Raw genomic sequence first — 27783 nt, forward strand, 5'->3', positions numbered from 1 at the left:
TTAGCCATTAGGCCACGCGGCCGTACTACTTTTGATGAGTCAGCTTCCATCTACCATCATTCATATCGCAAGAGCTTTCAGACTCTCTCAATCGTTTTCAAGTAGAGTGAGTTTCATACCGGTACTTGATAGTCAATTGAGTGGTCTTTTCTTAGACTGTGCTGAAGAAGTGGGTTGCTGAGCAGTCCGTTTTTATTGTGTAAGAATTAGGTTGTTCTTAGAGCCCTGCCTTTATCAACTTACAGCTACAAAAGCGAATGCAAAAGTCAGTATCAAACTAGAAGAAGCAGGAGATAAGATCAACTAAAAGATTATTTTAACAGCAGCATCTCCTCAATTTATCGGTATCTGGGTAAGAAGGAACAAGGAAGTTGAACCTGCCAGCGTTACACCCTACGGGCCGGAAATCTTCCGCGCACGGGGTTATTTCCACCGTGAATTCGCTGCCTAGAACCACCAAACCAGACCATCTCAGGTGTGAACTTTGCATCCGCTTCATCATGTCTATGCAAAATGGAGTCCTACAATATGATACTCCAGTTCCCTGGCGTCGATGAACTTCTACAGAGTCCGTCAGAGGATGAAACAGAGTTGGCCCTCCAGGAGCTCTGGAATATGCTCAAGAAAGATCGCACAGATCCTCTGCGTCTGAGCGACATCATCCCGCATGTCCTATTGCAGCTTGGAGAGGACCAGAAATGCTACGACTTCATCAAGTGGTGGTTACTGCACGGCTCGGAATCACCCTCAGGACGCCCAGACTCCCCATTCTTCGACATTCAAGGCGCCAACGCCTGCGAACCTCTAAAGCACCTAGAACTCTCGAATGCCAGTCTCAGTCACCTTGTCGCTCTCACTCTCCTCAAGCTTCGATTGTATATGGATCTGGACGCGATTTCAGATCGTCATTTCGATACGTCAATGGGATTCGACGACGACGGACCTTCTATGGATCGTGATCTTGGCGAGATTGCTGAAGAAATATTTGAAACAACAAAAAAATGGTCGAATCTTACAGGTCTAGCAGGAATAGTGAAAACGCAGTACATCGCTCTTCGCAGGCGGGTGAATGAAGCGAATCCTCAGTTCTGGGAAGCTCTAGCTACCGAAAAGCCGAGTTCAGGTTCCTCTTCTGAAGATCGTGGGCCTGGGTCAAGGGATGAGGCTGACCTAGTTCTCTATCATTGCCGACGCGCATGGGACAATGTTGAGGACGCTATGGTCACGATTGATGACGACACTGCCCATTATGTTCGAGCGTACACTGGCCCGGCTGAAAGAAACGAGCGAAAACCCTTGGGAAAACACCGAGGTACAGGACGAGTGTTTCCCACTGGTATCACCTATGTCGCAAGCTCTCACCCCAACAAACCGGACATTCTTTCCAGCATAAACATCGATAAGACGAGAGGTCGACTGCTACTCGGAAAGCAATCAAGCCTGCTTCTATACACTGACGGGTCTTGTTTGAATAACGGCCAGTCTGACGCCCGCGGAGGGTGGAGTGTATCATTCGGCACTGATGACCCTCACCTTGGTTCTTCCGCTGTTTCTGGTCGTCTGGAGGAAATGGGCCCGTTTGGGGACCGCGAAAAAGCCACAAGCAACAGAGCTGAGCTGCGCGCCGTCATTGCGGCGCTTCGCCTGAGCGACTGGAAAAAAGAAGGCTTTACTTCCGTCGTCATTGCTACGGACTCAACCTACGTATTGAGCGGAGCCACAAAGTGGGCTAAGGCCTGGGTCTCCAACAGATGGAGGTTGCATGATGGCACACCCGTAAAGAACAAGGATCTGTGGGAGCTGCTACTTGGAGAAGTAGAGCGGTGGGATAATGAGGGTGTAGAAGTATGCCTGCTTAATATCCCACGGCATCTGAATCAAGAGGCGGATGAAGCGGCCAGAGTGGCGGCTACGATAAAACCCGACAAGACCAAGTTCACTGATATCACCTTGAGCGCCAAACCGAAGTTACAACCTTACATTCTTGCTGTTTGTCTCAACCCCAATCAATTGTGTCAAGATTACGACAGTATTCTTTCAAGTAATCAGACCTTGAAAGTAGTCTACAGCCCTAAGATCGCGCTCGAGTGTCTAAACGGGCCTGAGCCTCCTTCTATGATTCTCATCACAGACCCAACATTCATTCGCTACAGAGACATTTTGGAACGAACCATAGATCGCATGCGAGACGGAGCTACAGTTGTGCTATCAAGTCTTTTCGCTAACGTGTCAACAAGTGGTGAGATATCTCGGTTCTTCAACACCGTCGGGCTACCGTGGGGTGAAGGAAATTACCAAGGAGCCAGTCTCAAATTGTCGACTCGGGTTATTGACCAACACTTGACCAAGGGCCTGAAGCAAGACATCCGCATCAATTCTTCCTTTGTGAAAGGGGTAACACCATCTGAGTCTTGGTACATCGATCCCGATGTTCCTGGTCAGGCTGCCGTTGCCTTCACAAAGCTTGGACTAGGGAGACTGGGCTATATTGGATGCACGGATGATTCAGAGGGTGCCATAGTTGCTGGGGCCATGTTCGGGATGACTGCAGCGTAAGTACATCCCTTCACAATATTTGTCTAATGTATTAACTATTATCTTCTGTGTAATGCACTATGCCTTCTAGTCTTATACGCCCATTGCCAACGCTTTATGCAACAACGCAAAGGCAAACTTTTGAAAGGAGGGAATCAGAGACCATGGGTCCTTCTCGTGTACATAACAATCATGAATCAAAGATGGCGCCATAAGCTGGAATGCCACGAGTCTGCATCCCAAACACAACCTTGTCCGTAACCTTTGGGTTTGAGATGATGTAAACCGCCTCCGCATTTGACTCAACCACCAACTTATAAGTCTCGAGTACGATATCAGGATATCCGCGTGTAGTAGTGTTCCAGATAAGTGCGTTTGGGTCAGCTCGCTTGACCGCATTGACAACACCTGGTCCGTAAGTCTTCTCAGGATCACGAGTCGACCAAAGAACACGGCGAGGAGTGGCATCAGCGTAGAGTAGAGAAAGACAAGGTCCGATACCAGATCCCGTAGCGACAATGACAATCCGTTGGAAGATCTTGGAAGTGTACAATAGTCCATGTAGGGGTGCACCTCGAACCCAAAGCTTTCGCTCCGCGGCATCCATGATTTGCTTCTTGGTAAAGTCTCCAGCATTGGAAACGACAACGCTAAAGCCCTCAACCTTGCCAGACTCGGGCTCAATATCAGGAATAGTAGCAAAAGCGTGCCACTCCGTCAAGGGCTTGTCGCTGATCTTGAGGCCGTAGAAAGGCTTCATGTCTCTGTACTTGAAGTGAAGACGGGTAGCGTGGTCGCTCAACTTCTCAGGGTAAACCACGCGACGGCGGAGTCGGGACCAAGAAGCGATCGTGCAAGAGGTAGTGACGCAAATACACCAGAAGTTGGGAGATCGAATCAGAGCGTAGGCAATTGACTTGTTCCACTCATGAGCAGTGACGCGAGCTTGAACGATGTTGTGAACCCAAAAGGCAAGAAGAGAAACCCAACCAGCAAACCGATGGAAGGCTTCGAAGTGATCATGGAACTTTCTTCGGATGGTGGGGTATGCAGCGACGAGGATAACGAAGAACATGCAGACCACAACCCAGCCAGTGATCATGTTGACCAGTCTGTACTCTTTCTTATCTTCGGCATACTCCATAGTGGCCAGGATAGTGTAGGCCAAATACCATGCTGTCGCAGCAACTCCAGCACCACTGTGGAAACCTCCATAGTGGAATACTTTAGCGAGGCGCTTTCTGATGCTCATGGGCCAAGAGTGGGGAACAAGAACGGCGATTTCGTAGCACAGATTGACGAATTCCTCTTGACGGAAGAGAATACAGACCATGAGGTTGGCTGATGCTGCACTGGCGGCGTCGCGGGAAAGTATGGTTGCGTTGGATGTGACCATGAGTGCTGTAAATACAGCAGCGTTGGCGACGAAGATTATGGTGAAGATCTTGCGGTATGTCGAGGCATGTCTATCTACGAATTGTTAGAATAATATAAAAGGATCAAAGGAAGTGCTTACACTTGAGGTCTCGAGTCTTTTCTGATCCTCGTTGTTCGGGGAGTTCGATCTCCTTTGGAGTGGCCAGGACGACCTCACTCTTTGGCTCCATGGGTTGGGGTGGAAGAGAGTTGACTGATGACTCTGAGCTTGAGGCGATCTGCAGAGCAAGCGCTTCTCCGTGTGAAGCCATCCTTTCTGATGCTCAGGTTATAGTGATGATTGGATGGTAGGAAGGAGGAACTGAATGCTGATGTTGAATGAAGAGACAACAGACGGCAGAAGCCATGTTCATATATACCCGTCTTCGATTGAGGCTGCATCTTAGGTTCTTGGTGGTAATTCTCGTGGATGAGTGATTGTTACATCTCGTGCAAGCCATCCAACAACGCCATGATTTGCAAGTCTGTGGTTATTGAGAAGTGACTAACTACGTTGATGACGCTAAAGCTTAAGTCTCGAATAGCCAACCCATTCGGGGTAGCCGTCCGCATTAGTCTGGGGTTCTCGATTTCTCCCATGCGGCTGGTAGTGTCAAGCTAAGACAAGCGATTGCGATCTGGCGTATGTGGCCCTCAGGGTATCAGAAAAGTTGTCCGCCAAGAGCATAAGGGATAAAATTATTAGGTCATCTTATGCCACTTAGGCTATACTTTTTAGGCTATTTATTTCTGTACCCTAAGACTTAGGAGTCAACTTTTCTGCTACCCAGTAGGTGGCTTACTGTTACGGGATTCACATTCGCATTCGCAGGTTGGGAGGGGCACAGCCTTTCAAGGCGTTGCCGCTAGGTGAATGTTGAGTCTAGTTGTTAAACGCCAGGTTAACAGCATGATGACGGCTTTTTTGCTACCAAGCTTTGTTGCTACCAAGCTTTGGTGATACATACCAAGCTTTGGTGTTAGTCAGTTTCTTGTCGTCTGTCTCCATTGAATTGTTCAACAGCAAACAGCTGCTTGAACGGGAAGACTAATTGCAGTATTTGACACCAGAGTTGAACAGATGAGGAGGACCAAGTTCAGTCCCTAACAGCTCGTGTCAATTAATTGGCCCTCCATTGCTTTACCCATCACCCCTGTGATACTTTGTGAAAAACTGATACCTAATACCTCTCGACAAGATGCATGTGATGCGAGCTTGTCCAACTGTCTTGGCTGTTTCAAGTTGGGCTTGAGTCGTGTAACCTTAAGTCCCCCACCACAATGGGCTGTCAGCCGTAGTCCTGGAACGAGAGACGGTTCGTTCAATTGACGCCACAGAGTATTTTAGGTGACGCTAACGCGTTGTCTTAGCTACGTTACTTCGAGTTGCACCACACTAAAGAGTTGGTGTCTCAATGACGAGACCTCGCATCGCTTCTGGAAGGATAGCTTATTTTAGACATGGGAAGCTGATCAACGTTGCGTCTAAACGCCATGGAGCCAGTACATCTCACAATTGAAGCATTTGATGAATAAAAATTGTCTTAATCTAGTTTGATACTCCAAGACTGTTGACGCGTTGCCCGAAGGCCCTCCCAGCTCCAGCATTCTACTCAGAAGTAATTGGTGGACCGGCATAATTTCTATGTCCCCACATCAAATACTAAGCACCAGAGATTAAAATAGAAAACATAAAAATAACGGGTGCGTAGTTGACGGTTGCGGCTGTTATCGGAATTGAGGCAGGTATATAGAAAAGAGGGACAGCGAGTAGACACTAACCTAACTTGTTAGTAAAGATCGAGTATTATTGAGAGGGTGATATACTAATGGCAATTATGTTAGCCGCAAGTCCTAGATATCCCAGGTAGAAGTTTCCCTCTCTAACCTGCTTACGCCTGTTCTAAAGACTTATAGCAATAGGAACAGTATATGCGATAGTTAGGCAGATAATACTAATGCCTGAGAAAGCATTAAAGGCAGTCATATTGCTAAAGTAAATGAGCCCTAAGGCGAGCTGCATTACCATGCTGAGCATCATGGTATTGAATGGGATATTGCCGAGTGGACGGTTGATCTTTGTCTATAACTTTGCGCTAGGAATAGCTCCGTCGCGGGCAAAGGCAAAGACACATCGCGACGTCGCAGTTGTGCATCCAATACCGCAAATAATCAACAGGACACATAGGGGAATGGGAAGGCCAAAGGCACCGCCAGCTGATCCGACAGCCTACCTCAGAGATGAAAAATAGTCTGGTGTATATGCACACCAGAGATATTGATAGTGGTACTATTAAGCTATCTGACGAGGGGCATCTCATGAGAAGGCCATTAAGACAATCACATGGAGGAACAAAAACCGCCTTCAGTCAGTCAGGAGGAGCAGGCTTGTTTAGCAACCCTGTTCAGTACAGCAAGATAATTGCGATGCTTTTGAACAAGGGCAAAGACGCTCAATCGTCGTGCCGAGTCCTCCAAGAAAAAACGGTGGAGGGTAAGTAAAACTTCCTTCCTAATGTTGACATTACTAAATTATGTACAAAGAAATGTTCTCGAATCAAATTCCACAGTTCCCAAACTACGCACGGAATCAAGAATCACCATGCAAGCTCAGCTTGATGAGGCACGAAGATGAGATGTACCCACAACCAGGGAACCCTCCACAAGGCTGGGGACTAGGGTCATTTCTACTACTTGAACCGGGATCTACGGGTCGTGCCGCGGGTTCGGGTTGGTGGAGTGGTCTGTCAAACTTGATCTGGTGGGCGGATCCTACAAATGGAGTCGGTGGGATACTGGCAACCCAGATATTGCCTTATGGAGGTAAGATTTATCTGACTACATAGAAGGGATATGTATTAACGAAAGTGTAGATACCGATGTCTTTGACTGCCAGAGGCTCATTGAAGGCGAGATCTATCGTAACTTGTTTAAGCAAAGGAATGGATATAACTAAGAATGAGGAGAGCAAGATTTATTTACAGTAGCGTTGCCTGGCGATAGCAATCTCTCAACCAACATTTGTGGCAAGTGTCTCTTAGCTTGGCTATAGTATCAGTACTACCGATCTATCATACTGTCAATAGACACGAGATGAAGCTAGCCCTTGTATGCATAGCCACAATGCATCATCAGTTCCCAACCTTGACAAACTCCCACAAAGTACCTCCATCATCCTGTCGAAACAAGCCGTTTCCCTCCTCCCTCGCAGAGACCTGCCTCTGTGTCGACCAGTCCAGACTTTGAATCCAGCACAAGCCATCTTCACGTCGCCACAGGGTAAAATCTTCCCAACCGTTGTGTTGGTAGGCTTTTGCATAAAAGTCCCACCAAATGTCGTGACCCAGGAAGCCCCCGCCAGCAACGTTCTTGAACCCCCTGAAGCCACCCCTTTCCTTACACTCCCACTGCACCTTGTCTGACACGTGTCGGTGGGGAATATTTAGGTCGATTGCCTCAAAGCGCAAGTATCCATCGTGGCACGTCAGGGCACGGCTGCGTGAGACATCGAGGATGATGTAGCGACCATCGTGGCGGGGATCGGACTTGCGAGTAAGAACAATGGAGTCAGTGGTGCTGTCACCGGGTTCTGGTGCCGCTGTCGTCTCCTCAGTCTGTGCTGAGGTGTTCATGTCGCTGGTTGGGGAATCGGGCCGGTGGTCGGTTTGTTCAGCTTGAGACGTGGTGGGAGGTGCCATCGGCCCAATGTAAGGCTCAGAGCTCGACATTGTTGCTGATATGCGCCCAGTATTGATTTAGGAAGAGTATTGGTGCAGTGGTTTACTTGACGATGTAAAAAGGACTTCTTATCGGTTGGTGTGCAAGGAAAGAGTCTAATCAGTCGTTGTCAAGAGAGAAAGCCCAATACTCATCACGTACCGGCATTACATATAGGCATGAAGTAGTCACAAGTTTGTATCAATCCAACATATCCATCGTATTCATTCTAGGTATCGTAAACATAACTGAAAAATCATAAAGCCATAAACATAAATCTGAACAAACAATGCGTCGTGATCAAACTCCAAACAAACAAAAGAAATCTAAAGAGCCAAAGACAAATTCATCCAATCATGCTGCAAACCATCCAATCATGCCGAGTGACAAAGAAAACAGTTTCAATCGCTCATGCCCAAAACCTTGACAAATTCCCAATCAGTTCCGATATCCTTTTCTGCATACACACCACTCCCATCTTCCCTCACAGTGACCTGCCACTGCGTCCACCAGTGAAGAATCTGCATCCAATACAGACCTCCTGGACGTCTGGCGATAGTGAAGTACTCCCACAGACTGTGAGATGAAGCGTTGGCGCAAAAGTCCCACCACACATCGTGGCCGAGAAATCTGCCGTCGGCGACATTCTTGAAACCTTTGAAGCCGTTTTTTGATGTGCAAAACCACTGAGCCTGTTCTGAAATGTGGTCGTCGCTCAAGTGGACGGGTTCGAGGCGTAGTTGACCCTTGTGGCATGTCAAAGCCCGCGTCTGTGAGACGTCGAGGATGATATATGTGCCACCGGCTTGAGGGTCTGATTTGCGGACGAAAGCAAGCGACGTGCTCGATTCGCCATCATGGTCGTCGTATTCCTCATCTTGGGGCGGTATTTTTTGGCCACCGCTGTGTAGGACATTGTCCAGGCTCTGGACGGAACAGCTGCGCCAGCGCATAATGGCAGCTTCACCAGGACAGTCGAAAGTCGCAGTCGTCAGCTCGCCGCTATCAACGGGGCTGAAGATGTTTGTGCGAATGTCCCACGTTCTGTGATTGCCCATTTTGAAGAGTATGTGATGTGAAAAATTTGTTGAAAATTGTTTGAAGGTCAGAGAGAGAAAGCGTCAGGCCTCACTGGGCTTTTGATATTAGGTCGGTGAGCTGTTCGTCCCCGTAATTACTCCACACGACGTGGTAGAGTTATTGGTGAATCGTGTATCGCACAGACTTAAGTGGCCCAATAGGTGTTAGACAAGTCAGCAAGGATTCGTTTGCAAACGCATACGTTGATCTGCACAAAGTCAGATCATAATTATTTTATGTTATGTTATGAATTTGCCAAGCCTTGACACGACTACCTAAAGACAAAGTATCGTTTTACGAGGCTGTTACGCTGCAGACCCAAAAACCAGCCACCATGATATGCAAATACAGGGCTTTCGGAATAGCCACATAGAGTTGCGTATTTGGTCATTTGACGCTCACCGATTTATTGCCAGCCTCCTTGAATCATCAATCCTTGAGGGTCTAATAGTTTATGCATTTCTCAGGTTTCAGGAACCCGGCTGTTCAAAGCCATAGCCTACTTTGTAACACCGCCACAGATAAGGACGCGTACAACCGACTGACTCAGAACTCCAACCTCGTTTTTACGGTGCTCAGGGGTAGCAGATTGAATTTTCCGCTATTTTTTGTATTTTTGCCACCGCGTGACCAGAACGGACCAATAATAAATTGTAACCTCAGTATCCGTATATCGATGGAAGCCTCATGGTATCAGAAATATTAGCCGCCGAGAGCATCTGGGACGAAGTCAGTAGGTAATATTATACCACTAAAATTATAGTCTTTAGACCGTTTATTTTTATACTACAATACTAAGGAGATCAACGTTTCTGCCACCCAGTAGAGAAGTAACAGTAGAGTGACCTTTATAGATATTCCAAAGGACTGGCCACTGATCAAAGTACCTCAAATTGCATTTGCTATGGCTGAGGACTGCACTGTCAGCACAATAATCCTATTCAAATTAGCCGGTGCATGGTGAGTCAGAGGCATCTAATGAGCTGCCTATCTTGGATCTTACTTCTTTGTTCACGATAAGATGGTCTGCAGTTATAAACCCGCAATCCCCCCAAACAGAGAACAATTAAAGTAATTGCGAATTATTGACAAAATGAGCCCCAAACCTACAGGGGAATGGCAGCCTGTACCCCTGTCGCTTGCCCCATCTATCGCAGCTTATAACATATGGACACAAGATACGCTACCAATCGAGATAGACCAAGCAACCCATCGACTCAATCTTCTCAACTCTTTCCGTATCCCTCCTTCATCCAATATTTTAGAAATAGGATGCGGCCAAGGAACATGCACTGTAGTTCTGGGAGCTGCCACCGGACCATCCGGCCATGTTGACGCTATCGACCCCGCCTCGCTTGATTACGGTGCCCCCTACACCCTGGGCCAAGCACAAGACCATATTGCGAAAGGCGATTTGGGTAGTCGCATCACATTCTGGCAGCGACAACTTCAAGACTTTCTACAAGAGACTGGTGATAAGAAATGGGATTGCGCTGTTCTCGTGCACTGCATCTGGTACCTCGATAGTGAACAGACCCTCAGTCAAATGCTCCAAGCTTTAAAGGGTCGAGTAGGAAAATTATGCATCGCCGAGTACTCGATGCAGGCTTCTGAGACAGCTGCTGTCCCACATTTGCTTGCAGCGCTTGCACAGTCTACACTAGCTGCCCACAACTCGGAAAGCGAAGCGAATATTCGTTGCCTCCTAACTCCGCCAGACATTAAGCGAATTGCAGATCAGGCGGGGTGGAAGGTGGAAGAAGAGGCAACCATTGTCCCTGATGAGAAGCTACAAGATGGCATGTGGGAGGTTGGGGGAGTCAAGAGTCAGGAGTTTCTCGACGACGTGGATAAATATGTCAAAGACGGCAAGATCAAAACTCTTCTTCGGAGTCAGAGAGAAGCTGTGTTGAGAGCTGATGAACAGCTTCGTGGTGGCAAGTCTAGAACCATGGATGTTTGGGCGGCTACACTTGTGTAACGAATTGATATCCCTTAACAACAACTGATTTACGTTTTTTATTTGCATTCGATCTTCTTCAACGACTATTTAGTACTTAGAATATGAAATTTATAGCAAATTTATACTATCTTGGGGTTGACAGCAAGACGTCTATTTAAGCAAGTTTCATCGGAGACATCTCAATGTCCTGGCCGATTATACCGCGTATGACTCGATAAATGCATACTACAGCACTCTATTCATTCTGGACTCTCCATAATCTAGGTGCTGTTAAGGTTCTCAACACGTTACCAATATTGTTTCGGATCTTTGTAATTGATAAGTCATCACTGAGTCTGAATCTAAGAATAGTTTTACCTTTGGCCATCGCCAGCTTGAAACCGTCCAAGCTTCAACCAGTCTAGCGAGTTTCAGCCCTTGAAGACAGTCTGCCTTGCCCGTATGAGTCACACCAATCATAGCCAAGACAATATTTTATCTTCATCGTTACAAGACTAACTGATGGCATGTTATTTTTCTCAGCATTAATTTAAATACTCGCAGCGTTTGTCAATTATTTCTCCTGTCAACACATCAAGCTACTAAACTAAAAATTAAAACAACATCGACAATGAGGCCAGTGAGGTTAGAGCGATCTCGGCTCTGTACAGCATGTACACATGCATGCACCATGGCCATCATCGGATGCAAACCCGGAACATGTCAAATCCACACCTTCAATTCCAGGGACGATGGCTCTGGAACTTACAACAGGCATGAATACTCTCATGTCTCTGAATGGGCAAAATGGAAAAAGAAAAAGGGCGACTTCACAGCCGAGACAAACACATCCGGATGCCATCTTTGCATCATTATCGCTCATGCCTTTGACGAGTCATCAGTGGCCACATTCGCCAAAATGGACGACAAAGAAACACTTTACCTCTGCTTCTCTTACCGCAGCGTCGAGCGAGATCCTAGCGGAGGCCTAGATTGGAAACAGAGAACACGCATGACAATCGACGACATCAATTTGCAGACTCATTTACCAGATGAATTTTGGTTAAAGATACGGCCGGAGGATAATTCTGTTCTCAATAAACTTGTCATAGATTTGAGAATAAGAATGCTTCAGGGTATGTCTATACAGCTTGATACAAAGACTTCGCTGACATATGGGACAGAAAATGATGGCAAGCACGTACTCAAGACTGAGCCGAAACAGCATGCCTCGACACTGAACAGTCAGAATCTACAAGTCGCATCACAGTGGATAAATAAATGTCTCAGTTCCCACCCCATGTGTAAAGCGTATCAATCGCAGCAGTCAGGATGGCGACCAACGAGACTTGTTTATGTGGGCTCAAAATCTCAACAACCACGACTCACTATCTCAAGTGAAGATTCCGTCCCGGTCCCCTATGTCGCGTTGAGTTATAGCTGGGGATCAGGTTACGATGTCACTCTCTGTCTAGAGAATATTGACGACTTCCAAAAGGAAATCCCTACCGCAAGTCTGCCAAGCACCATCCAAGATGCAATCGCGACTACCAAAACTCTGGGCTACGAATATATATGGATCGATGCACTTTGCATCATCCAAGATTCTAAAGACGACTGGACAGAAGAGTCTTCCAAAATGGGCGATATCTATGGTTCGGCAGCTTTCACTCTCGCAGCTGCTGGAAACCCGAACGTCAAGGATAAAATGTCCTGTCGCAGGGATCCACGTGCCATTCGACCTTGCGTGGCAAACATCGACACGACGTATCCAGGACTCAGTTATCCGTGGGCAATATACCCGAACCAGCCAGAACGGTTACTGGCCAGCACCATTAATGACAGCCCACTCAGCCGTCGTGCCTGGGCGTTACAAGAGCTTCTGGTGTCACCCAGAACGTTGCTGTTCGGACCAAAGCAGATGGTCTGGTCTTGCACCACTGTAGAAGCAAGTGAGACATTTCCTCTAGGTCTTGATCCAAAGTTCTGTACACCATTGAACGAAAACACGAGTTTGTCGTATCTTCGACGAAAGCTTATGAGAATCTCGAATAAGGAGGAGCTGCCTTCTGAGTTTTGGGACAGCTTTGTCTTCAGATATACTAGAGCGCAGTTGACGGTTGGCTCTGATGCCTTGGTCGCTTTGCAAGGTATCGTCGAAAGAATCATCACGGTAGCTGAGACTGGTTGCGATACAGATGAAGCTCCAAGAAAACTAGATTACGTTGCAGGACTTTGGCACGATCGCAACTTTCAACGCAGTCTTCTGTGGCGCCCAAAGTATGGCTTACCTCGTCGCCGTCCAGAAGGTTACCGGGCTCCTTCGTGGAGTTGGGCTTCGTTAGACGCGGAAATCGATTCTTATGATGAATATGTTCCTTGGATTTGGAATCACAAGGATATTGAACTTGCGAGCATTGGCGATATTTCCATTGAGCCTCGAGATATCAATGGAAATATGCCTACTGGCAAGGTCACGGGTGGATATCTTGACATGAACTGTTACTTGCGACCATGTCATCTACGGAAGATCTCGGGTGCGAATGATTCATCAAGTGATAGTGAATCATCCGATGCTTTAATTGTCACCACTGAGGAATACCACAAACACAACGGAGACTCCTGGTCAGAAGCTCACAGAGAGGGCGGGGATCCAAGCCAAGGGTTACAAAAATTTGCCAACTCATGCATATCGGACTTTCCAGACGAGATACCAGATTCTAAATGGATCCAGGTTTATTGCGTGCCGCTACAGTTAGCTTGGCGTCAGACCGATCGCTATGAGCAGTCAATTTGGGAAAGCTACGAAGGCCTGGTTCTAATGTCCACAGGTGACGACTCTTCTGATGAAACTGGGAAAGGGTCTGAGGAGTCCAGGTCAGAGCTGGATGCTCCTGCATGTCTATCTTCGTCACTCCCGCAAACCTTGCGGCGTATTGGCACATTCACATTCAATCTTCAAGAGGACAATCGAGAATCTCGGGAGAGTGAGCTTTTTGGTCCAACTACTCATTATAAAGATAATGTGCCAGTAAGAAAAACGGAATCGATTCGCATGATATAGCTATGGTACTGAAACAAGATCTGCATCGTCCTTTCCAATTTCTTCCTACGTAGTTGATCTAGATATATTTCCAGACTTTCCTCTCCATCTTAAAGTTCATGTCCATGGCTTGATTCCAACGAATGACAGGAATATTACTCCCGATCCCAGAAGTCTCCCCAGATAAAGGGTAGCCCCGGAGGCACTGGATCATCATTATAGAATCTGAATCTCCGCTTGTTAGCATATAACCTCCACGAGGGCTTAGTAGCACGTGTCCCTGCCCAGTAGTCTTGCCAAAGTTGTGATCTTCGTCGGATCCGATCGACTTTTTGTTCCGTCATTTGGTCCATTATTTTGTTATGTATCCGTATTAGTCTTTTCTCAGGAGCTTTCCACATCGCTTCGCGAAGTCTCGAACGGGAAGTTTCTATGTCGAAGAGATATTCAATTGTTGGGAAGTGGAAGGCTGGATTGAAAAAAAGCCTTTCGTCGTCGAACCATCCCCATCCTCGCTGTGTCCATATCTCTACTTGCAGCCTGTGTGAAACATGACTCAGTTCGGCATTCCTGCCACGCCGAAAGTCAGAATAGACAAATGTATTTAGACATTGAAGAGAGGATTCAGACAGGGGTTTAGGGAAAACGGTAGAAGGCATTATAAGCTCTGCAAAGGTAAAGAGCGCCTCGTTGCGACGTTCCTCGTAGTACATTTTTATCCAAGGTCCGGGATATTCATCGTCTGAGTTCTCCTCCTCTCGGTTCGTAAACGCATTTAACATGGCCTTGACGCATGTTTTCCCTTCTTCTGTTTCAGTTTTTGAACGTCTGAGAACGCGTGTTAGTAAGTCCAGGCCATTACCGGCTATGACATGAAGTAGTTCAGGATCATAGCAGTGTATTATCTCTGCCGCATATTCAGTTCCATCAAATAACAGATTATCAGGATACATTAGCGGGCGATAATACGGCACAGAATCGTTCGAAACTCCCTGGGCTGACGAGCATCTTGGCACAGGGGGAAGCCATGCAACCCCGACATGCGCGAATAGTGCGCCATACAAGCTGACATAGTATTTATGCACAGACAGCAATAACCTTGCATCTAGTTCGTTGCGTACTCCAAACTTGTTGAACTTGCGAAACTTGCGGGGAGCAGTTTCTCTGGTATTGGGGTCGTTGTGAAGTCTGCAGAGAAACTCGTATCTGACAAAGTGGCGTAATAGACGATAACGTTCATCGCACGTCAAGTTGATGAATCGGACCATTCTGGTATCTAGCAAGTTTCCCCTGAACATGGTGTTGCCTGTCTCAAGATCTGGGACGCCGAGGTAAGCGCGAGGAGGATACTCGCTGGTTGCCTTTGAGACATAGTCTTCGATAAACGTGATAATTCGACTGAGAAAGCGATGAAGTTGTCGAAGATCGCCACGCGTGGGGGAATCTGGCCATTCCGGAAGCCACATATCTTTCAATTGGAACCCATGGCGACGGATTTGCCAGTAGAAATCTCCATCGCGGTTGGAGAACTTGATAATTGCCAATGCGTCTTTTTCGATCTTTCCTGTCACATCGTCGGCAAGCAGATTGTCCAAGATTCTCGTCAAGATTCTTTGCTCGTAACGGTAGTAAAGCAAAAGTAAAGAAGGATATGCCCTAATAAGGCCTTTGATGCTGGACTCATTTTCAAGTTGAACAAAGATTTCTTCCAGAATCAATGTTGGGAGTCTTGTCAGTCTATCCATGGTTGAAGACTTGTTGCTTTTATGCGTGTTGTTCGGGGGTGGCGCTCTGGAAGGGTGGTGAGGTTTGGTGAAAAGAAAGATGGAGAGTGTTGGGAGACTTTCGGGAGGAAAGCAAGATAGTTATACTTACTTTAAGTTCTTGAAGAGAACTTTTATCGACATGCGAGATAAAGTTTATCTTCTATACTCTGTGTATTACCGATAGCAAGGTTCGATTCACATTGGTAGAGTTGAGGGTAGGAGCCCATATATCAGGGGCTTTTTAAACCTTCTTTGGCAATTTTGCCTTCACGGAAGGATAAGTGGTGATTTTTTATGGGCTGGTGACCATTATTCAAACTTAAACCGGCTCAACATTATTCTTTTAACAAATGATTGGCGTAACAAGTAACTATCTCGGTAGGCAGCCAAGCCTCTTGCCGAAGTAATATCCTCCACAAACCAGCCACTTCAACCTACTATGCGATTATGACTCAGACAGTCGTTGTGTGGCACAGTGTTAATAGCCTCTCTCTTACCGCTCACCTTGTCTATCACGAGTTTGGGATTGTTACTGATGAATTATGAGATGCAGTACAAATACATATCGGAAACATATTTTTATTCAAAAATCACCTGTCGGTATAAATGAGATCTCTATTGATAACGCACGCAATGTCTCTTGAGACTTGGATTGGCTTATCAAGGCAGACTGTTTTACATCTCATCACCAATCTCCAAGCCTATCACTGTGACAAGTTCTCTCACAGTCAATATCCTTCCTCCCTTAGGGCATATGGATTCCTCCATCCACAGGAATAACCTGTCCAGTGATAAAGCTAGACCCAGGACCTGCAATAAACAGAATAGTTTCGGCAATCTCTCGAGGCTCTCCCTCCCTCTTGTCAACCTGGTGACTCCTCAAGACTTCCCCAATAGGTGTTCCCTCCATGGTCATATCGGTTGCAATGGGTCCGGGAGATACAACGTTGATAGTGATCCCCTTTAGTGCTAACTCGCCCGCCATGGCAGTCGACATAAATGTCAGGGCAGCCTTGGAGGTTCCATAAACGGTCAACGCAGGAATTCCAAGTTTTCCAGCTATGCTGCCGATGTTGATGATGCGACCTCCACGGGTCATGTGAGGAAGAGCGGCTTGGATAAGGAGGAATGGACCTCGGACGTTGGTTCTGAAGATGTCGTCCCAGTTGGTTGCTTCAATAGCTGCGATCTCGGGATGCGCGATTGCTTGACCTGCGTTGTTGACAATAATGTCGATTGTCTTTGTGTTGAGGCCTTCCAAAGTAGTCTTGACGAGATCAGTGCCGAATGATTCGGACGACGAATCTGCTTTGACAGCAATGACCTGGACTCCGGTTTCCTTGACTTGTGCAACAACTTTCTCGGCAGCTTCTTTGTTGGAAGCATAGTGAATCACAATCTACAATTGTCAGTATGAGATATTTTGAGAGGTATCAGATAGTAAAGACTGACGTTGGCACCATGCTTGGCGAGAGCGAGAGCTGTTGCGGCACCGATACCGTTGAGCTTGGATGAGCCTGTAACAATGGCAGTTTTGCCGGCGAGGTATTGTTCGGAAGACATTTTGAGAGTGTTGGTGATGTTGGGTTGTTCTGGATGTGTTTGAGTGAAGGAGATGATTGGGTTTGATGATGAAAGACCAAGAGTCCGAGGTTGATGTTCTTATATATTCACAATATTTCCTATTCTCGCTCGAATCCATGTTGTTGATGGACTAACATGGCGGCCATTCCTTCACTCCACTGCAAGGATTGGAAATCCTTCTCAGCTTTCCAGGATCCGTAATCTATTCAATTGGCCGCTGGAGTAAGCGACACGGAAGCCAGACGGAAGCAGACCCTGTCTTCGGGATTTAGTGAATTCTTATCGGGAATAGCGTCCTACTGTGCATAATGAAGTGGTGGGCGGAAAACACGGCACAGACTGAGACGGGATACGATAAACAATACGATAAAAAGTACTTTACGATGAGGAGTGGAAGTCGCTTTGCAGATGTACTCATTCACGGAGAGAAGAGAAAAAGGATTCACTACCTAGCGAGTCCCCTGGATTAAATAGAGCGCTCTACAATTCGTGATTGGCTGCATGTTTCTTGCTCGGAGGTTGTACGATTCCGAAATGCGAGCTTTGTGACAGAAAGAGTATTAGTTTAATTTACCTAGTATTTACAAAGACTCTTCTACAATATCATAGGATCGTTCACTACTGTTACCCTGTAGAAATGGGAGAATTGGGACAGCGAACCCCGAAAAGGATTGAGGCTGTGTGCACCTGACGATAAGGTTTCCATCTTCAATCACACTTTTTCGAGCATTAGAGGCTGCGTGCACGGTGCTCTCTATACCATATCTCGACATAGTAGATGAATAACCTCGACACGGAACCTGTTCGGAAGTTATTAAGAAGCTTTTTTTACTGGTAAACACGTTGCACTGCAAAGCACGGAGCACTTGTATAATAGCCGCTTTACAGTGCCTTACTATGCTCAAGATGGACCTGATAACACCTAGTCAGCGAGACATCTACCCAATAAACCATTGGATGTGTGCCGACTTCCGTCCATGAGCCTATCCCTGTAAGCGGACCACGTTGTAGGTAAGCACCAACCTTTCGCTTAGCAATGGAGGGGGGTCGTTTCTGAGGGCGCTAGACCCTACTAAGAGGGCCTGCAGCTGTGATGCAACAGGGCTGATAAATCAATTTACAGTCAACGTTTGCTTGATCAAGGATAACCCCAAGTTTGTGCATATGGAATCTCGATTGGAAGCTTGTCTTGGAAATGATGATTATTGAACTTTTGACCATTGTGATTAGAAATGAGAATTCCGTGCATCACCGATCAATGCATTATTGCGTTATCTACAACAGCTTCATGATGTACGCTTCACTTAAATATTAATTATATATAATGCGAGTCTTGATCATTCGTCCTGAACTCGATATCATCCCATTCACATTATTTCACTCCAAAACTCCAGCTACCAACTATCTTCAAGTCTTTAACACGACAACTCAAATTTTAACAAGCAACAATCACAGCTCACAATGCCTTCAGTTATCATCTTTGGTGCATCTGGCTTTGTTGGCGGTATGTTTATGCCTCTGATGCACCATAACTCATACTGACACTCCACAAGCTCCCTACACAAGAGCCCTCAAGCAAGCCCATCCAGATTGGCAGATCACCGCCTACGTCCGAAGTACAAACCCCGATCTCAAGGCCTCACTTAACGCAGACCGGATCATAATTGGCGACTTCACCGATTTCGACAAAGTGAAAGCTTCCAGCGCTGAACATGATATCGCTGTTAACGCAGGCAACTCATTCACCTCCGAACCGGTCGCCGCTATCATCGCTGGCCAAAAGGAACGTGCGACCAGAGGAAAAGTAATTCACATCAGCGGTGCAGGGAACTTTATCGACTTTGGAACGTCTGGAAACTTGAATCCTGAGAGCAAGGTCTGGAACGATGCGAATGAAGACGACATCAAGGCTATCCACAAAGACATGTTCAATGGACAGTCCGATACGCTTGTTCTCGAGGCTGAGGGAATCGATACCTGGATTGTCTGTCCCTCGGTCGTTTATGGAGGCGCCAGTACCGGATATAAGACGATGGGTATCGGGTACAGTCTTCTCACAGGCAACGCGAAGCCTTTGGGATATGTTCCTTATGTCGGTGATGGAACAGCCATCGTAAGCACGGTACGCTCCTCTCCAAATCCACTAGCAAACCTTTACTGATGATTTTAGACACATGTCCTTGACCTCGTTGATTTCCTCGTCAAGATCTCTAATGTAGCCGCCCAAGGCCCTGCTGAAGGTACACAATACAGCCGATACTACCTCCTCGAAACTAGCCGAGTCGCTTGGAAGGACTTGGCCACCCAGCTTGCCAAGGAGATGCATGCACGGGGCATCTTCACATCTGCTGAGCCTAAGAGTGTTCCCTTTGAAGAAGCTGGTCAGGGAGAGATCAAGCATCTTGTCGGGGCAAACATGCTCATCAAGGGTGACCGTGCTGCGGCGATGGGCTACAAGGCAAAGCATCCTAGTATTCTGGAACAGATTCACGAGGATTTCAAGGAGTTCCCTGTCTAGTTTTCCTTTTCTTTACTTCGAATTCTTTTGGCATGCATTCATAGTTACAATCGTGTGTTTATTTACTAGGACTCTGGGCCGAGGCTACTAAAGAGATAGGTAGATATTGAACTTTCTACTATTTTCAAAGATTTTTTATTACATATTGGTATCCCAACCTGAAGATAATGGCATCATATCCCTACTACACCACCGCAATTAAAGTGTTCAAATGGCAGACTTGTTCGGTTGCATTACCTCCATGGATTGGGTCTTTAACACCATCACCTGGTAATGTTGATGACTAATGACCACGCAACGAAAGTACCATAAGCTGACCGGCTATTTCTCGAATAGCCCCTCTCTTCTCACTATAGTTCAATATCTGATGCTTCAAAAAAGCCTCAAATCTTACTCTTGAACATTTTAACGCGATTCTTGCCTTCTGTTCACTCTGTCGAAATGGGGACCCGCGACGCCTTATCATCAATCATCACCCCTGCCCTTCTAGCTCAAATTGCTGACGGCTATCTCCCGTTCCCCAAAGACAAGGAGCTCAGCTTCTCAGACGTTCAGTCTAATGAAACATCCGAGCACTTCAAGAAAGTCTGCATATCGACCACCGCCAAAGATGCCCTTATCGCTCTCAGTCGGCTGAGCCCTGATGCGACTCTACCGGACTTGGATCTGATGTCTCTGCTCCCACCACCCACGTCTGTAGACTTTCCGCAGCAATGCTTCGGTCTTCAACTCCTCCTTGACCAAGCATCCAGAATCCTTTTCACGGGCGTTGATACGCGATGGCAGTCTGGGTACTTCGGGCCGCTTGGACGACAACTCGCCGGGCAGTGGTACGCTTTACCAGGGGAAGAACAACCGTACAAGTTCGAAAGATGGCAAGCGACAGGTGACACGAGTTTTAGTTATTGGGTAGCTATCCAAGTAATATGGGCTGCTCCGTTCTTACACGCAGAGGATTTAGAGAGTCAGGCAACTGGTCTGGAGTTATCGGAAGAACTGCGTCGAACTGTTGAGAAACACACTGGGGTGGAAGATCCGTACCGGAAAACAAGAGACACTACCTTGAAAAACGACCTTTTCTTTTTGCGCGAGGTTGTCAAAGGTCCACCGACTGAGGAGGACGGGACTAGTATCAGCATGTCAACTTGGACGTACTGGTGGTGCATGATTCTGGATTCCCACTGGCCTATAATCAAGCGATTTGGCCGTTATCCTTACCGAAATGCTGTGCTGGGTAGGGTTAGTACTGAGGAGGAAAAGAAGTGGTTGGATGATACTGGGCATTTTGGAGAGGCGCCTCCTGACGTTGCGGAACGTATTCGAAAGGACGTGGAGGAGGGAAAGTGGACGCCGCTTGGCCAAGACTAAGTTACTCGCTAGGTGAATAGCTTAGAGGGCTTGTAAGCATTGCGTTCTGTACAGGATACCAGCACAACCGTTCAAAGGCTGTCGTAGTCCCCTCGTGATGGAGTTGTCATGTTGGCTTATGAGGAATTCATTGGAGGGTTAAGTCAGCGAGATGCTTCAGCCAGCCACAAAACAAGATGGTACGAATTAGGAACATGGCCCAAAGATAGACTAAGCAGTAGTGGAATCTGTCCAACCGGGTAGAACAGCAGACTCAGCTAGTCACATTCAGGATCCTTCTAGGATACATATGCATTAGCGCTACCACAATCTACTGAAATTGGAATCGAACGTGGGCTGGACAGGTCCACGAGCCTTTTCTGGAGCGCACACTATTTGATACCTGCATCATAGTCAAGAAATAGCCTTCTCATGATCACAAGTTGATAACGCTTGTATACACGGTTAGCGTTATTGCTTCGATTCAGCTTAGCTGCGCCTTTTTCATGAACCCCGCGATCCTAGACCACGTGTTGAGTAGTAGACCTAGGACTTGTAAAGCGGCATAAGCCCTCAAGACAACTTGGCTTTATCCCCAGTTGACTTCCTTGCGGAAAGCGAAAGATACATCAATCATACTTCCACTTCCATAACTTCATGATGAGTACTGTTCATGACGTAATTCATGCTACTGAGAGTGTCTCTCAACAGGTCACTGATGCTCGTTCTAATGATGATGGTCCTCAGCTTTCCCCTGAACAGCAGGCAGAAAAAATTGCTGCCAAGACGCGTGTGAGCTAAATCCCATTCCGATCGGAGATATGATTAACTCATCTGTGTGTTTAGAAGGTTCTCGATATTTTGTCGCGTAGCATCAAAGATGTTGAGTCTGCTTTAAATCCAGTCAACAGGGTCGGTGTTGATGAGCAGCCTGGAGTTGTCGCACTGGACGTCCAGCCCAATGGAAACCAGCCCCCAGGTGGCGTCCTCCGTCAAGGTATGTATGGCAAAGACTCAGGCCTTGGAAAACATATCCCCTCTCTTCAAAAGATGGCTGAGGATATGGGTCCGACCATCGATACTTTCCGAATGATCCTGGTACGTCAGGCACATCTACAAGACGATGAACCACACTCACCGGACAATAGGACAAGCCATACCTTAGGAACTACAACGCCATGGTCAACAGCATTCCTGTTGTCGGCCTCAAAGGCGATAATGTTATGTACACTGAGGTTAAAACCGGTGGTGTACGGGGCGTTGAGACGGCATGGTCCATCTTTGGGCGCATCCCAGACGGCGTGGTTATCGACGCTACCACGGCTGTCCACTTTTTCCCCTACAAAGGGGACTTTTGCATGTCTGTCGGCACTGCCGTATATCGCAAGAGGCATCGCGATGACAAAGATCCAACGGTCAATTTGGCGATTGACGACTGGCCGAGACTGTATCAAGACGATTGGGAAAAGGTTGGTGGCAAATGTCTCCCAACAGCCAGGGCTCTCAGTGTTCTGCCTTTTGTACGCCTCACTGGCAAATATATTCAATTCCATCTAGTTGTCTTGGACGATAACGGTCGCTTATTATCGTTGGACGGGGATCTTGGTTATGGTAGCAACTTTTACAAGGAGCTCAAGAACAACACGGAGAACAATACAGCTGCAAGGAACCTGAAGATCGACCGAGCTGCCTACTGGAATGGAAATATTGTGGTATTAGATGACAAAAGCAATACCTGGAATCTGAATGCCGATTTTGACGCCCACACGTTTACCGCTGGAGATCAGATGCCTGTTGACCTTCTGCTTGAGTTGACAGCGACAGACATTGGTCCCGTTGGTGTCAGAACAGACGGCTGGGTCTATCGCCGTCGCCCGTTAACTGTCAATGACTCTAGTGATGAGCCAGATAAGAAGACTAGTTGGGGAAAATGGATCCCACAGAACGGTGTCGCTAACCTCGGCGTTGCCTCTCCTGGTGTGATGCTGAGCCTAGAAGCGCTTACTCGCTCACTGAGAGATCGCTACCTGAGCGCTCAAAGCTCCATCTACCCTGTTCTCAACAAGATGCGCACATTTGCTGCGAATCAAGAGTTTTTATTGCAGACCCAGCTCAAGGCTGTCACCGAGTATCAGAACGATGAGGACAACGTGTCAAAGCAAAACACTGCCATCAAAGAAGCCAAGAAACTGGTGAGGCACAGCAAAGTCTGGTCATCCATTATGCGAAGCCAACTTGAACATGGGAAGAAAACTGTGAATCTGATGGGAGAGAAACTACCTTCCGTCCGATCTCAGATGGACCAACAGTTGATTGTCCTGAAGGACAAGCTTGTCTCTCTCGAAGCACAGATCAAAGCGGAGTCAAAGATAGACACATCATTCTGGGTCCCTATCAGTACCATGTTGCTGGGTATCGGCTTAACTATCCTTGGCACCGCCACAGACGTTGGAGTTATGAGTTTAGATAGTGTTGGCGGTACTCTATTTGTTGGGGGCCTTGTGGCTACCTGCGATGCCGGTACTCAGTTATCAAAACACGCCGGTCTGTTTACCAATTTGGAGCGCCAATTACAAGGCGTGAGCGAAGCAATCTCCCAAATCAAGGACGTTGCCGACAAGTCCGGAGATCTTGAGAAAATGTACGGAAGTCTCGATGGATTTTGGGGTCGCATTTCCAACGCTGCCGAGAGCCTCAAAGACATGAATCAAGACACGGCCTTGCAAATCGGTGAAGGCATTTTGGGAGACTCCAATTCTATTGAGGAGTCTTTCGGCGTTGCGCAAAATATGAAGAAGAATGTATGCACACTCTATCTCGCCGTCTTGAACAGAAACGGTATCTCCTTTACGGATGACGACGATGACGACGATGACGAATGAGTCAATAGACACAAATCCTATTTCTTTCCCTGACTTGATAGTTGATCCAACATTCAAGACTTCAGATTTCTTCCGAGCAAACTGAAAAGCACAGTCAAGCGCCCCAAGATAGCCAGTTTGATGAATTCCAGAAGCATCTTGAGACAGCGGACCTTATCGACGTCTGTACCGTGCATATTGGGGTGGCCCAGGTAACGATCAGTCACGTTTCACGCAACCAGTGGGCAAAGGGAAGCTGAAGCAGCCGACCTTTTAGGGGGTTTTGCAAACATCACTCTCTTTAGACCGTCTGGGATGGCACTTCGATATACTGCACAAGATATCGCTGTCAGCACGATGACTACATAGAGTCCGGGCGAGAAAACAGCGGATCTTTTTGGCGACTTAGCTCCCATTGCTCTGTCCGTCGAGTATCATCTTTAGTTTGAGCATTACCGCCATGGTCTATCAATGAAGTACTCATTCGATCATTCAAGAGATATGAGTTTAACAGTAACCGCCATGGTCTATATTAGTGCTTATTTATGGAATTATCTCATCCATTCAGTATTCTTTGAGTCACTAATAAGCCTGATGCTACGTTGCGCTTGTAGCCTTGGTCTGATGCATGCATGTCCCATTTCAGCACTGAGTGCTAATAGTACATTAAATACATTCTCCAATGTGATATAGCCCAGATCAATCAACTAACTTCTTCGCCTCATAAATGTCTCACCTTGTGGCTCAGTTTTGGAGAGTGCTACGTCTGCCTGTGCGTTGATGGTGATCTGGTCAGAAGGCAGTAAGCAGAATACGAGAAAACGTGAGTCACTCACCGCGAATACAGAACATACGGCACAGTCCAAAACAGATAAAACATCTTGTGACAGAATACACAAATCTCTAAAATCCCATACTCTTTTACCTTCTTTGTAGCACTTCTATTTCTTTCGACTCCCTTGCGATGGAGCTTCTAAATACAGAACGACCCAGCAGGACATTTAGGAAACGTCTCAGTCAAAGACAAGCATGGTACCCTTACGAACTTAGATATGAGGAATATACAAAACGAATGGAAGATGGGATCAGCATTTCCTTTGACGATTCCCCAAACTCCAAATTCTATCGCAGTGGTTCAACAGTCAAGGGAACCGTAAAACTGCAATACCAGGGATTTTCAAGTATCTCAATTGGACTGATCTGCGAATCAAGTGCTAGACGAGACTACTCGTACGAGATATGGCATCGCCTACTTGACTTGGATATGTCAATTGACAAGAGTGCTTTGCCGGGTCCAGATTACACCATTCCGTTCTCCTTCGTGATTCCCGATCACCATGAAGCCTGTTCTCACGAGGTGGACGACGCACAAACCCGCCATCTCCATTCATACCTCCCACCTACGATAACTGGCCTGAATAGAGACTCCAAACGAGCTATGCTTCCAGAGGGTGTTCGAATCGACTATACCATCATTGTGACGCTCTGGTGGAACACATATAAACATAGGGAAATTGAACGACCGATCCACGTTCTACCGCGTTTCGTCGAACAGCCACTTCCGGCGATACCAAACGGGATTCAGACGTTCAAAATGAGAGCCACTCAACAACTAAAATCAGGGTTCTTCTTAGGCAGTACAGGACAAATCACTTTGCCAGTAGACCCGCCTACGACTCTCGCCCTCGCCGTCGGGGGCGGAAGTCTCCCACCAATCGACATTACTGGATTACTCAACCTGGAATTTCTCAAGGGAAAACCTGTTCTTCCTCAAAGTTACACCTTCTCTGCAAAGCTTGAGTCACAAACATGGTCGCAACCTGTACCCATGCAGCAGCTTCCACACATCCAAGAGGCCAAGAACTGCCACAGTGTCTCTGAAGTTCTTGCAAGAAACACGGAGATGAGCTTATTCTGGGAAAGAAGTGTATCTGAAGTGACAAACACTGCCGCATCACCAAGTGCCAAAGGCTTTTCGGCTCAGATCAAAGCGTCGATTCCAGCATTCTCAAAACCCGAGAGGGTTTTTCTTCCAACGTTCTATTCTTGCTTAATCGCACGAACGTATCTCTTACATTTTACGATTATCATTGCATCAGTGCCCCTGAGATTGGTCCTGCCCCTGCAGTTGTCGGTCGAGAATGAGGAGTCAATTGGGCAATGTGAAAGTTCTGGCACCGAAGTGTCTAGATCTGACACTCTCTAGATAGCCATCTTCGAAAGGCTGAAAGAGGCATTTACAAATAGCATGGCTGTTAACAGCATGCGTAACCACCATCTACGAATGCTGGCAAGCTTGAAGCGGGACGTTGGCGTCTCTTTGCTATGCGCTTGGCATCCATGAATCTAAACACTGAAACGATCTATCAACCAATAGCATCCGGTATGGTGTAGTGGCTAACATTTCGCGCTCTCATTATCACTTGAGAGATCAGTACCGCGGAGCCCAGGGTTCGATTCCCTGTACCGGAGTTTCTTCTTTTGCTATTTCAGTCGAAGGACCTTTCTTTTTATGTCGTTCATTTCATTCACTGTACACACACACACACACACATGAGAAAGAGCACAAGGCTCAGCTACTCAGATGCGTCGCGGGAGCTGTAAAGATAAACCCACTATTGCTTCAATGGACATCTGTACCACCAATGAGAGCACCAAGATAAGGACCCGTTCAGCGCGCTAAAGATAAGATATGAAAAATCTCTGCTATATATTTGGAGCTCTCTTCTTTCTCCTTCATGTTAAACATACTCTTCATCCAGAGACAACAATAGCCGTGTCAATTGCGAGCAGCTTGCATGTGCAGGTCATCCATCTTCTGACAAGCAATTTTGTCAGCGCTGCGTTTTGCGGCGTCTAGATGTTGATCGCCTGCACAGCCAACTCGCGTCTGGCACGCGTCGATTGCTACCACCAACTAACCCTTCAGCAACGCATTGCTTCAATCCAGATCAAAAAGGTTAGTGACAATCTCTTTTTCTCTCGATTCCCTCCGCAAGATTATATAAACTGTTCAAGAGCTTTTTAACCCTGAATTTTCTGTTGACACCAACAATACTGTATGACGGATACGTCTGATACCTACTGTTTTTGAGAACTCTTTCGTCAGAACAAATAGCTAACAGTCGAATGATAGGTCTCTAAAGTTGCTTGCATCTGATTGCGCAAACTGGTCCCAGTAGCATACAAGATTGCTTCACAGCAAGGGTATGGTGCATATATGGATTGCCATTCAGTACCTTACATAAATATTATGAATACAAATGAAGATCGTTATCATCACCTTTGGACCAACAACCGTGAATAAATCGCTTGTCATTCGTGTAGAGCTCCAGAGTCGTGCAGTGCACACCACCAGCATGGAGAAATGGGCTAGTGGAGCTGGGCCCTGCATAAGCTCAGCTGGTCCAGGAGAGAGACATGGCATCCCCCGCATCTTGACACCTCCACTTGTCATCTTCCTTCGTTACGGTTGTTTTCTCTTTGCCATGGGATATCATTTTACGATGTATCTGTCTTGTTCCTCGTCCATTCTATAAGTCACGGGACGAGATGTGCAATTAATGGTATGGCACTCGAGTCAACAGGCGTGCTGTCCTCCGTCATGATCCGCAATCCAATGTGACAGCATGCCCCTTTTGCCAGGGGATGGCCAAGTCACAGCAAGCAGCCAGCCTTGCCGGTCACGTCATGCAGTCATCTGAACAGCCCGCAGGTTCATTCCAACAACCCTGACAACTCAAACCACAGCCTTCTCTCACATCCCAACCCCATTGCAACGTCCATCGTCATCGCTCTTGATATAGATGAATGCTGGAACGTAGAACATGTTCGCCTTGACAAACTCATTCTGCAGCATCTCTTTCAACAATTACGAGCCACGCCCGGTTAGCTCAATCGGTAGAGCGTGAGACTCTTACGAGTACGCGATCTCAAGGTTGCGGGTTCGACCCCCGCATCGGGCTGTTCCTATA

At 46.9% G+C, this 27783-nt stretch overlaps 12 protein-coding genes across 12 annotated transcripts, besides 1 other annotated feature; 7 read left to right on the forward strand and 5 right to left on the reverse strand.

The window, feature by feature from the left end:
• Positions 1–513: 513 nt before the first annotated feature.
• On the forward strand, positions 514–2556 carry FPSE_10894 (uncharacterized protein; the record flags this gene model as incomplete). The annotated part of the gene is made up of 1 exon (XM_009264011.1): positions 514–2556. The coding sequence occupies one exon, from the start codon at positions 514–516 to the stop codon at positions 2554–2556; it is 2043 nt and encodes a 680-aa protein (XP_009262286.1).
• A 169-nt stretch (positions 2557–2725) lies between these two features.
• On the reverse strand, positions 2726–4223 carry FPSE_10895 (uncharacterized protein; the record flags this gene model as incomplete). Its single annotated transcript, XM_009264012.1, has 2 exons — positions 2726–4005; positions 4052–4223. 2 exons carry the CDS (start codon positions 4221–4223, stop codon positions 2726–2728), a joined length of 1452 nt encoding a protein of 483 aa, XP_009262287.1.
• A 1969-nt stretch (positions 4224–6192) lies between these two features.
• FPSE_10896 (uncharacterized protein) lies at positions 6193–6907 on the forward strand (the record flags this gene model as incomplete). The annotated part of the gene is made up of 3 exons (XM_009264013.1): positions 6193–6445; positions 6496–6774; positions 6825–6907. The coding sequence occupies 3 exons, from the start codon at positions 6193–6195 to the stop codon at positions 6905–6907; spliced, it is 615 nt and encodes a 204-aa protein (XP_009262288.1).
• A 175-nt stretch (positions 6908–7082) lies between these two features.
• On the reverse strand, positions 7083–7679 carry FPSE_10897 (uncharacterized protein; the record flags this gene model as incomplete). The annotated part of the gene is made up of 1 exon (XM_009264014.1): positions 7083–7679. The coding sequence occupies one exon, from the start codon at positions 7677–7679 to the stop codon at positions 7083–7085; it is 597 nt and encodes a 198-aa protein (XP_009262289.1).
• Positions 7680–8069: 390 nt separating this feature from the next.
• Positions 8070–8726, reverse strand: FPSE_10898 (uncharacterized protein; the record flags this gene model as incomplete). The annotated part of the gene is made up of 1 exon (XM_009264015.1): positions 8070–8726. One exon carries the CDS (start codon positions 8724–8726, stop codon positions 8070–8072), a length of 657 nt encoding a protein of 218 aa, XP_009262290.1.
• Positions 8727–9841: 1115 nt separating this feature from the next.
• FPSE_10899 (uncharacterized protein) lies at positions 9842–10729 on the forward strand (the record flags this gene model as incomplete). The annotated part of the gene is made up of 1 exon (XM_009264016.1): positions 9842–10729. The coding sequence occupies one exon, from the start codon at positions 9842–9844 to the stop codon at positions 10727–10729; it is 888 nt and encodes a 295-aa protein (XP_009262291.1).
• A 652-nt stretch (positions 10730–11381) lies between these two features.
• FPSE_10900 (uncharacterized protein) lies at positions 11382–13754 on the forward strand (the record flags this gene model as incomplete). Its single annotated transcript, XM_009264017.1, has 1 exon — positions 11382–13754. The coding sequence occupies one exon, from the start codon at positions 11382–11384 to the stop codon at positions 13752–13754; it is 2373 nt and encodes a 790-aa protein (XP_009262292.1).
• A 134-nt stretch (positions 13755–13888) lies between these two features.
• Positions 13889–15478, reverse strand: FPSE_10901 (uncharacterized protein; the record flags this gene model as incomplete). The annotated part of the gene is made up of 1 exon (XM_009264018.1): positions 13889–15478. The coding sequence occupies one exon, from the start codon at positions 15476–15478 to the stop codon at positions 13889–13891; it is 1590 nt and encodes a 529-aa protein (XP_009262293.1).
• Positions 15479–16244: 766 nt separating this feature from the next.
• FPSE_10902 (uncharacterized protein) lies at positions 16245–17062 on the reverse strand (the record flags this gene model as incomplete). The annotated part of the gene is made up of 2 exons (XM_009264019.1): positions 16245–16898; positions 16952–17062. 2 exons carry the CDS (start codon positions 17060–17062, stop codon positions 16245–16247), a joined length of 765 nt encoding a protein of 254 aa, XP_009262294.1.
• Positions 17063–18387: 1325 nt separating this feature from the next.
• Positions 18388–18409: a repeat region.
• A 135-nt stretch (positions 18410–18544) lies between these two features.
• FPSE_10903 (uncharacterized protein) lies at positions 18545–19601 on the forward strand (the record flags this gene model as incomplete). Its single annotated transcript, XM_009264020.1, has 3 exons — positions 18545–18587; positions 18637–19205; positions 19254–19601. The coding sequence occupies 3 exons, from the start codon at positions 18545–18547 to the stop codon at positions 19599–19601; spliced, it is 960 nt and encodes a 319-aa protein (XP_009262295.1).
• A 441-nt stretch (positions 19602–20042) lies between these two features.
• FPSE_10904 (uncharacterized protein) lies at positions 20043–20969 on the forward strand (the record flags this gene model as incomplete). Its single annotated transcript, XM_009264021.1, has 1 exon — positions 20043–20969. One exon carries the CDS (start codon positions 20043–20045, stop codon positions 20967–20969), a length of 927 nt encoding a protein of 308 aa, XP_009262296.1.
• A 639-nt stretch (positions 20970–21608) lies between these two features.
• Positions 21609–23830, forward strand: FPSE_10905 (uncharacterized protein; the record flags this gene model as incomplete). Its single annotated transcript, XM_009264022.1, has 3 exons — positions 21609–21740; positions 21795–22046; positions 22097–23830. 3 exons carry the CDS (start codon positions 21609–21611, stop codon positions 23828–23830), a joined length of 2118 nt encoding a protein of 705 aa, XP_009262297.1.
• Between the last annotated feature and the right edge of the window lie 3953 nt (positions 23831–27783).

This window comes from Fusarium pseudograminearum, chromosome 4 (genome assembly GCF_000303195.2).
Source record: "Fusarium pseudograminearum CS3096 chromosome 4, whole genome shotgun sequence".
NCBI lineage: Eukaryota > Fungi > Ascomycota > Sordariomycetes > Hypocreales > Nectriaceae > Fusarium > Fusarium pseudograminearum.